The sequence below is a fragment of the Thamnophis sirtalis genome, unplaced genomic scaffold, assembly GCF_051295495.1.
Source record: "Thamnophis sirtalis isolate CommonGarterSnake01/CBP01778 unplaced genomic scaffold, rThaSir2_p1.2 scaffold_3, whole genome shotgun sequence".
Classification (NCBI taxonomy): Eukaryota; Metazoa; Chordata; class Lepidosauria; order Squamata; family Natricidae; genus Thamnophis; species Thamnophis sirtalis.
This window is the reverse complement of record NW_028261383.1, coordinates 21,490,255-21,501,319: the sequence shown is the minus strand read 5'-3', so window position 1 is coordinate 21,501,319 and position 11,065 is coordinate 21,490,255. Positions and strand designations below refer to the sequence as shown.

The 11,065-nt window shown below is 41.9% G+C and overlaps 1 protein-coding gene across 1 annotated transcript; it reads left to right on the top strand.

Moving 5' to 3' along the window:
* Positions 1-6,422: 6,422 nt before the first annotated feature.
* LOC106552574 (uncharacterized) lies at positions 6,423-10,294 on the top strand. The gene is made up of 3 exons (XM_087708069.1): positions 6,423-8,659; positions 8,950-9,170; positions 10,157-10,294. Exons 1-3 carry the CDS (start codon positions 7,138-7,140, stop codon positions 10,292-10,294), a joined length of 1,881 nt encoding a protein of 626 aa, XP_087564195.1. The 5' UTR covers positions 6,423-7,137.
* Positions 10,295-11,065: the final 771 nt, after the last annotated feature.

Sequence of the window (11,065 nt, the reverse complement as noted above, 5' to 3'; positions counted from 1 at the left end):
TGTTAGAAATACCGTATAGTGATCAGCGTGAGCTATTGTAAGTTTTGCAACTGCTCACAAACTTTGTGTACCGGACTGTTAGTATGATTATGGACTATTTTTTGTGGATTATCCCTTAACTGAAAGACGTTGATGATACCTCTATTTCCACAAAAGTAAAAGCCTATTTAAACTGCAGTGTGTCTCTGTATGCTGGTTTGTGTGTTCTCCAACACTACTCTCACAATGCTTCTCTGAACGCACTCGCTTTCCCAACGGGAAACTTACTTAACACTCTGTCATGATTCATTTTATTGAAAAATATCTCAGAGATACAGCTGGGAGGGGGCGGAGCTGCAGCTAGTGCAGCCGGAGCGTGTTTACAGTGGCGCCTCCTGCTTTTATTTTATCAATTTTTAGTACTTTCATTGGATCCTTTTTTACTTAATTAACATTTTTCGGTGGAGATAACAGCGTAGACCATATCACAGACAAAAGCTTTTGTTGCTGCCAAGGATTAAAACGCTATGGGAAAAAGAAAGAAACGCCATGGCACCAGCCCGGGATCTCTCCCTCCAGTGAAAACAGCAAAACAACCAAGAATTGAGGAGCACTTTGTTGGCAAGAGATCTGTAACTAAAACTAACTCCCCCCCTCCATTCTCAACAATCTGGAGAGATTAGAATGGGACCTGCAAAAAGAATTGGCAAAACAGCAGTTACTAAACTTTCCCGACCTTTGGGAGGGGGGGACAAACTGAAAGCCAGCTCTTCTCACAAACAACTAGTCCAATTACATCCTATTTGGAGTCTGAGTTAAAGGCTAAAAAGGCAAAGAGCAACCAGATATTTCAGAGTATGGAGAGTTTACCTTGGGAAATTCAACAGTTTATGGCAAAACAATGCCTTCTCACAGCGCAAACAGTGGTTTCAATATTCAAACAACTAATTGCCATCCAACATGATTTTAAGACATTGAAAAAAGACGTAGCTGTTTTTCTTCAAGTACAATATCGGGCCCCAGGCACCCCCACTAAAGTTCTTACAGAAGACTTGGTTAACTCCCATACGCAGTATAAGGAAGAGGAAAGGAGCAAAGAACCAGAAAAACAGTTAAAGAATCGGATAAAAAGTGGCAGTCCACTCAGAAAAACAGTCCCTCCCCAGACAAGGCAACAAAAGGGAAATAGAGAAGCTGCACAAGAAGTCAGGAAAGCATTTCCTCACCACCACCACCACCCCATTACAACAATCACATCGCTCACTACAACCCAATGGATTGCTTTTAGAATTCATATGAACGGACTTAATTATGAATGTTGGAATACCAGAAGTGCAATACTAAATTCCCTAAGCCAGCTTCTTCACTGTCACTGATCTCCATGAAGTGGCTCCCTGAGGCCCCAAATTGGAAGCGGATTTTCCTGTCTTTCAAACAGCCCACCATACCACAGATGCTATTCAAGATGAAGGCACATTTAGCCTCCTTTCAAGTCTTTCCCATCAGAGTATTCGATGAGGAAAGGGTTACTCCGTTAATTGTTAACATGAGAGCTCCCAAGGTGGTTGTCTCGTCCTCATTTTCTTTTTTTTTTTATAATTTTTTTTTATTATTTTTTGTTACATGGACAACACATATCCACAACAATGAAAAGAAAAAAAGAGACAAAAACAAAAACAAAAAACAAAACAGAAAAAAAGCCATCATCACATATAGCATGTCGTTTGGTTACAAGTATTTTAGCATTTATCATTCTTATACGTTTATTATTTAATCTATCCTAACTATATTTCCCCCCACAGACACACTTTGAATCTCTCTATTATGTATATACTTATATATTGGATTAAAAAAAAACACGAACAAAAACACAACATGCATATGTTATAAAAAAGTATATCAGCTGGTTACAAAAAGTTTTTGTGCATCTCTTCCATTAATTCATATTAATTCAAATGTCTTAACACAAATATTTACTATATTAACATCATCATACCTCCACTTTTAGTTGACTACAATTATTTAAACATCCTTCATCCTTAACTATACCAAAAATTCAATCCCTAACTACATGCTGGCATTTCATTTACTTATTTGCTCAAATACCCCAAAGCAGCAATAATTCTAGCGGGGGGGGGGGGGGGACGGGGGACGGACTTAAACATTAGAATGGGACCAAATGATCGAGCATTATTTAATCAATTTAAGATCCACTATGATGAGAATATAACACGAGAACCCCTGCATTCCAGACAATTTAAAGACCCTAAAGCAAATTGGGCAGGCTTGTGTGTAAGACAGATGACTGCATGTTTGGATCTTTGTATCCTTAATGGGTCCACATGGGTCGACTATCCAGCAGAATATAATCGGAGAGCAGGAAGAAAATCCACAGTTCATTACTGGATAATATCATATTATCTCCTGAAGTTCTTACAGAAGATGGAGGTAGACTCGCGACTAGAAAGCGATCATGATGCAATATTCCTTACTCTCACATTACACCAGAAATCTCTAAGGGCAGGCACAGCCTACCTATTCAAGTTAGAGAGTCAAAATGCCCAGGTAAAAATTACCGTATGCATGCAATTTTTTTGACGCTTCAAAGTGCTAGTTGTAACTTATAAAGCCCTTCATGGTATTGGACCTGAGTACTTGAGAGACCGCCTGCTGCCAATTACCTCCCAAAGACCCATTAGATCACACAGGGTTAGCCTCCTCCGGGTTCCGTCTACCAGCCAATGCCATCTGCCTATCACCCGGGGGAGGGCCTTCTCTGTGGCAGCTCTGGCCCTTTGGAACGAACTCCCTGCAGAGATCCGGACCTTACCCACTCTCATGCCCTTCAGGAAAGCTGTTAAAACCTGGCTGTTCCGGCAGGCCTGGGGCTGTTGACCTCATTGTTGAGGTCCAGCCCCGATCAGAACGAATGCATGTGTTTTATGAATTTTAAACTATCCTTTTCTTATTATCCTTTTCTTTCTTTTTTGTAAGCTGCCTGGAGTTTCTAATACTCCACAATTGTTTATCTACCTGTAATCTGTCTCTTTGGAGACAGTCTTTAAGAAAGACTGGGTGAGGCTATTCACAAGTAAAAGACCATCTCCAGCAATGGGATTAAAATTTACATTCTCCACCACCCAAATTCTAAGAACAGGAGTCTTTACAGAGTCTCAGTCATCCAGACCATGATTGTCCCAAAGGTTCTTTTTCGGGAGGGAACTGGGCTTTCTTGTTTATCTTTTTCTTTTGAAGATGTTTCCCTTCTCATCCAGGAAGCTTCTTCACCTCTGACAGGATTCTATTCCCCATGATCCTCTCACAGCTGAAGAAGCTTCTTGGAGGAGAAGCGAAACAGCTTCAAAAGAAAACAAATAAAAAAGTCCACTTGCCTTCTGAAAAAAAAAAAAGAACAGGACATAATAGGATTAACCCACCACCATTAGAATAGCAAAAGACACATCACAGAAACCTATAAAGCTCCATCCACCCATTCAACCAGTCGGTCAGCTGCCCTGGAACCAGAGGCTGGTTCTGCATATCAATAAACGGACCCCCTTTCTTAAGCAGCCTCCATTTTATTCCTGGCTTGGAACTGGGCCTAGATTTTTCTTCTAACAGGATGTAGAGCAGATATTTTTTTTTAAAAATCTCCAACGAGATTCAGGCTAAAAAAGATCAGGAATCTCTAGACCAGCTTTTTACAAAGTAGTGCCCTCCAAGGTGTCTGCCTTGGAATAATCAAGGGGAAAATCTACCTCCTCTGGAAATTGGGAAGGTTGCTCAGAGCAATTTTTTAGGCTCTGCAAGAATGAAGATAAAAAGATACCACAGATAATTCTTGACATATAACCATAACTGAGCTGAGCTGACACGGAAAAGAAAGGGGGGCAGCTTATTTTTGAAAGCTCCTGAGAGCAGGACAAGAAGGAACAGAGGGAGACACATCAGAAAGGGATCCAACCTGGAATTAAGGAGAAACTTCCTGTCAGTGAGAACAATTGATCAATGGAAATGCTTTGTCTCCAGAAGTCTCGGCTCCTCCATTGGAGGAGCTTTTGAAGAGGAGACTGGAGAGCCATTTGTGCGGAGTAGAACAGGGATCCCTGCTTGGAGAATTGATCCCTTCCGACTCTTATGCTGTAAGAACTTCATGAAGGTTTAGGGCTCAGCCTGTAGATAATCTTCACAAGTATCACCTTTCAATATTTCACTTGCATCGGTTGCAAAGGTTGGTTGGTAGGAGTGGAAAATGACTTGATGGCATGTAATCAGTGCAAACCTCTCGCAAACGCCTTCGTAGGCAGAGACGGGACGAGCCTGTTTTACCTCCTCCTATCGGGAGATGGCGGTCAAATGGGCAACATTTGCGCCTAGAAAGCCGTGGAGGAATCTGGGGTTGAGCTTTAAGGAGTTAAAACCATCAAGTGCTGCATTGCTAGATAGGAAGGGAGAGAAGTGCAGGATCTACAGGATCGGTGACGGGAGGAAGAGAAGCAGAGTGGCTTCTGGGCTCCTGCAAGAGTCGAAGCAGCAGCAGCTGGTGGGTGAGTTGAGGACAGGTTGGTGCCTCATCCATGTATAAATCTGGATCAACTGTGTTTAAACCAGCACTTTTTAAAAAAATGGTTTCAGATCCCAGCTAGGCCCTTGTTAAGCAAAATCAGTAGTGATGCCAACAGGAAGTTGCCAGTCACAGTCAGGTGAAATTGTCTTTAATAACCCACAGTGATTCGTTTAACTGCAGAGGAACAGATGTAAGTTGGCACTGTCCTATGATATAATGCTTCCTGATCTGGCTGCTTAGTGACAGAGATGTCTTTCCCAAATGCAGTCAGAAAGTGAGGACTGCTTCAATAGGAATGTCACCAGTGTGGTTGTGGACAGTATTTTCTGCCCTTACTTGGAACTGAGGACTTCCGTGGCAAAACTGGTGCTTCAAATCATGCAGAATCTTTAGGCATCATTTTATCAATTAAAGCCCCCACATCTCTAAAATTAGTACAGACGGTTTGACTGAAACCATTTTGGGATTTGGGTAGCAAATGGATTTTCCACAGCTTTATATTTGGTATAGAGCTTTGTGCTTGAGCAGGGGGTTGGACTAGAAGACCTCCAAGGTCCCTTCCATCTGTAATTCTGTTATATCTTTCCATTGTTCAAGCATTATATTACATCCAAAGTTCTTTGCCCACTGAATCATACAATGCTTTACTTACTCATTCTGCAAGTTCAATGTCAGGGTTCCAAGTAAAACCTTCAACCAAGCAGCAACTAAGCTTCTGGTTTTCCACATTCAAAAAAAGCCAGAGTTCCATCCCCTGCACTCACATGTCCATCACACAATCCAATCACTCCACCTACCCAAGTGGAGACATCCCCCCCATCATGCCTATCCAGGTGCAGACTGAACGTTCTTGACTCCCAGAGAAAAGATGCTGTTATGGCTATAATTCTCGACCATCTCACAATCCCCCTCTCGATTGTCCAGGCACTAAATGTGGCAGCCCTAAAGATCCAAAAGAAAAGAAGGGCCCCAGGGCTGACATTCAATTTCAATAGCAGTTTATAAATCTTAGTAATAATATGTTCAACCATTCATTTCCATTTCATTTTTCACGAAATTCCATCCATTGCTCTTTTTGTCTAGTTCAAATCTTTCTTTCAATTGTAAATATAGAAATCAATGGCAAACATCCTTCTGATTCCAACTTGTAGATTTGTGGATAGGGTCACGATAATTGAATAATATTATTTGACCATAATTCCATCAGTCTGGCCTCCCCACTCTTTCTTTTCTTAAAAAGGTTCCTGGAGAGACACCCAAAGAGGAAGGAGTGATGATTAAAATCAACAGTAGGTTTAACCTTATCATACCATAAAGAGCTTTGCCATCAAATGCTTTATTCATGCCTGTCAAACTCAAGGAAGCTCTTATTTTGGAGAGTCACTCAATCTTTTTGCCACAAAACACAACAAGCATCAAAGTACAATTTCAAATCTGGTCAACTCAAACCTCTATCCTTATTACCTTGCAATAATTTATGTTTAATTTTTGGTTTTTTCCCTTGCCATATAAACCTAGAGATGTCCATCTGCCATTGTTTAAATTGAATTTCAGTTATAATATTTAAAGTGTTAAAGAGAAATATCATATTTGATAAAATATTTATCTGAATTACAGAGATGCTATCCAATAATTGCAGTATGAAGAATTTGTGATGGACCCAAATCAACAAGGGTATTTTATGATTCAATGTATATTTGAACTTGGATTTCAGTAATCTTCCATGTGTCACTGAATCATAATTAACATTAGAAGATATTTCAGCATTGTGGCCTGTTTGCTTTTTATTTGTAATGTATACTTTTTCAAGTCTTCTGCAACCATTTTATAATGATTGTAAACTTATACTTTTATTTAAATCTTACAGGTGAAGAGGATACTAATAAGAGCACTCTGGACAACTAGGAATAACCAGCAACTTTGAAAATGAAAGTAAATTGAGCCTTCAGAAAAGCACACAATTCTTCTCTTTCCCCAGCTGGTGAGAGAAAAAGGGGAGAAAATCCAGAAGAGATTTCGAAGTGGAAAAAGTAGAGTATGCAGAACTCAACGACAGATTACATGAAAAGATCAAAGGAGATTATTATTTCCATTTAGAACAAGAAGGAAATATCTAGACGTGACTGAGGAGGAAAAGACAATTGGATAGCCACAAAAGGTAGACAGTAGTGCAGGCCTTGCCCGATGAGGGAGAAAATAGTAGCTTGAATAAAAGCTCCATGCAACAAAAGATCACACGTATTTTTGAACCCGTCAAGAACCTCATGTGTGGAAAAGCTCCATAGATGTGCCTGTTGTGGGAAAAGCATACATAGCAAATCACATATTATGCATAAGAGGATCCACTCTGGAGGAAAGCCATACAAATTATTCGTATGTGAGAAAAGATTTAGTTAGATCAGCTGCCTTGTGGTTCATGAAAGGACCCACACAGGAGAGAAGCCCTATAATTACTCCCAATGCAGTAAACGCTTTTGCAAGCATGGCAACTTGATGATACCTCAAAGGATTCACACGAAGGGAAAACAATTGAATGTGCTGATTGCTTGAAAACATTCACTCAGAATTCCAACCTGGTGGTATATTACAGAATGCACACAGGAAAGAAATCATATCACTGTCCTGATTGTGGTAAAAGTTTCATTACAAATTCCCAGCTGGTGATACACCAGAGGACTCACACAGGAGAGAAACTCTTTGAATGCTCTGATTGTGGGAAAGGTTTTGGTCAGAATTCCAACCTGGTGGAACACCAGAGGACTCACACAGGAGCAAAACCCTTCAAATGTCCTGATTGTGGGAAAGATTTTAGTCTGAGTTCCAGCCTTGTGAGACACCAGAGGACTCACACAGAGGAGAAACACTTTGAATGCGCTGATTGTGGGAAACATTTCAGTCAGAATTATGAGCTGATGAACCCCCAAAGGACTCACACAGGGGAGAAACCATTTGAATGTCCAGATTGTGGGATAGGTTTCAGTCATAATTCCAGTTTGGTGAATCATCAGAGCATTCACACAGGAGAGAAACCCTTTGAATGTTCTGATTGTGGGAAATGTTTCACTCGGAATTCAAGCCTGGCAACACACAAAACAACTCACACAGGAGAGAAACCCTTTGAATGTCCTGATTGTGGGAAATGTTTCAGTCAGAATTCTAGGCTGGTGGAACACCAGAGGACTCACACAGGAGAGAAACCCTATGAATGTCCTGATTGTGGGAAACGTTTCAGTCAGAACTATGAGCTGATGAACCACCAGAGGACTCACACAAGAGAGAAACCCTTTGAATGTCCTGATTGTGGGAAACGTTTCAGTCAGAATTATCGGCTGGTGAATCACCAGAGGATTCACACAGGAGAGAAACCCTTTGAATGTCCTGATTGTGGGAAACATTTCAGTCAGAATTCCAGCATGGTGAACCACCAGAGGACACACTCTGGGGAGAAACCCTTTGAATGTCCTGTTTGTGGAAAAAGTTTCAGTCATAATTCAAATCTCGTGATTCATCAGAGGACTCACACAGGAGAGAAACCTTATGAATGTCCTGATTGTAGAAAATGTTTCAGTCGGAATTATCAGCTGGTGAACCACCAGAGGACTCATACAGGAGAGAGACCCTTTGAATGTCCTGTTTGTGGGGAAAGTTTCATTCAGAATTCCTACCTGTTGGAACACCAGAGGATTCACACAGGAGAGAAACCCTTTGAATGTCCTGATTGTGGGAAATGTTTCAGTCATAATTACAGCTTGGTGAACCACCAGAGGACTCACACAGGAGATAAACCCTTTGAATGTCCTGTTTGTGGGAAAAGTTTCAGTCATAATTCAAACCTGGTGATTCATCAGAGGACTCACACAGGAGAGAAACCCTATCAATGTCCTGATTGTGGGAAACGTTTCAGTCAGAATTATCAGCTGGTGAAACACCAGATGACTCACACAGGGGAGAAACCCTTTGAATGTCCTGATTGTGGGAAACATTTCAGACAGAATTATGACCTGGTGAACCACCAGAGGACACTCACAGGAAAGAAACCCTTTGAATGTCCTGATTGTTGTAAACGTTTCAATTGGTTCTGCAGCCTGGTAAACCACCAGAGGACTCACACAGGTGAGAAACTATTTGAATGTCCTGTTTGTGGGGAAAAATTCTGTGAGAAGGCCAAACTGGTGAAACACCAGAGGACTCACATGAGAGAAACAATATGAATGTCAAGATTGTTGAAAACTTTCAGTCGGAATTCTGATGTACTTATACACCAGAGGACTTATACAGGAGTGAAGCCATACTGATGAATCACCAGAGGACTCATGCAAGGGAGAAACCCTTTGAATGTCCACAATGTGGGAAAAGTTTCAGTCAGAATTTCAACCTGGTGAACCATGAAAGAACCCACACAGGAGAGAAACTCTTTGAATGTTCGGATTGTGGGAAGAGGTTTGGTCATAATTCACAGTTGTTGATACACCAGATGACTCATACAGGAGAAAAGCCATACCAGTGTCCAGATTGTGGGGAAAGTGGCAGTCGGATTTCCAACCTGGTGATACACTACAGAACTAACACAGGAGAGGAAGCCTTTGAATGTCTGGGTTGTGTGAAAAGTCACAGTTTTAACCTTGTGAGACACCAGAGCATACATAACATACAAGAAAGAAACTATACAAATGACCTATAAGTAATGTAGGTTTAAATACAAGAGAGAAAGTTAAGGAAATAGACATTAGGCAAAAATTGATAAGTTTAGAGAAGGCTTAAATTTCACTTTTGATCTCTCATTGGAAGTGTAGAAATTGACTGTTTAAGTTCTTCCCTGATTCATTTTACTGAAGGATATCTCAGAAGTAGACCTTTGGTTGGAGAGAGAAAATGGAAAATATAAATATGATAAAGATGTATTGTGTGAAGGTTTTTTTAGGGTGGTTATCAAGCTTTTTCCTCTCAACAGGATCCCTCAAAGCTTTGCCCACTCCCACAGAGTCCATATAGGCATTTCTTTCCTCCACAGAGTCCCCACAGGTCTTTCTTCCCCCATAGAATCCCCACAGGCCTTCTCCTCTTACTCAGTCCTCACAGACCTGCTCGCCACAGGCCTTTTCCCCACCCATAGGGTCCCCAAAGGCTTTTTTTCCTCTCCTGCTGCATCCCCTCAGTCTTTAGGCATGACCCACACCCCACCAGGCCTCACAGCCTCCTCCTCCATACTCTTTGAGGGTCTCTGAACCTCAAGTTGGTGAATAAGGCCAGGACACGCATCCCAGGGCCACATGGCTATGTCCTGGAAGCAGCCATTTTTTCAGTGTGCCTGGGATTTAACCCTGGGCCATGTGATGGGCTTTTGTAAGCAACACACCTGCCTCTGGGCCAAAATGGCGATTGCTTCTGTCTCATTTTCACACAGGAAAGGGAGAAACTACTCTGTTTCGCTAACTTTACAGTGTGCAAACTACATTAAGGGATTGTGGGTGCACTGAATATGATAGCTGCCTCCAGGAGGTCTCTAAAAGGTAAGCGTTTGATGGGTGAGGGGTGTGTACGGAATAGGCCCAAGGCCCAATGAAAAAAGCAATGTAAATTTTCAAATGAAAAGGCTATTCTGCCTTGCAGGTGAACCTGATGGAGAAGAACTGTAAGAATATTGAGTTGAATAGAAAAGGGATTGTGGCTTTTGTTAAGTCCTATTGGTTCCGACACCTGTGCCAGCTGGCGGGAGAATTGCAGCCATCAGATTGCTTAACCATCTGACAGCTATGGTATAAATAGCTGTCAGATGGAAGGAGAGTTGTTCTAAGCTGTTATTGTGGTTGTCAATAAACATGTTAATGGTTCAAATGTCTCTGTTTCCCTCAGTTGCTCAGTACTGAGCACTGGTGACGAGGGTGTGATCTCCCTAGAACTGCACACCTCCCACTCATTCAACACAAGTTGAATTAGATCAGGAAGATAATCACCTCAGGCTCGTTGCTATGGCAGCTATTAACCATTTCCCTGCATTAGTACCAGGACAGGAATCCTAGGATGTCTTTCATTGAGAGGTTTGAATGCTTCCTGCAGGCGAATGACTTTGCAGGCAATCAGATGACAGAAAATGGGGCTATTTTTTAAGCTCCTGTGGGCCAGAGATGTTCTCAACAGCCTGAGCTGTCAGTTCCTGCTCCAATGCACACTATATTGTGGGATGTCTTGCTGAGGAAATTGAAGGGACACTACGCACCTGCACTGTTGTGCATAGCAAGGTTGCATGCATTCCACCAGTGCACACAGCGTGAGGGCAAAACCGTCAGCCAATATACCGCATCTCTGTGAAATGCCGCTATACAATGAGAGTTCCAGGACCTGGATGAGGCGCTGCTATAACAGTTGGTTTGCGGGGTAAGGGATCTGCACCTTCAATGCCGCCTGCTAGCCCACTCTGAGCTCACGCTGTAGGTTGCCATGGATGAGGCTCACGCGACGGAGCTGTCAGACCATGGCTGAAATCCAAAGATACTACACAGCTCACAGCCAAGCCTCAAT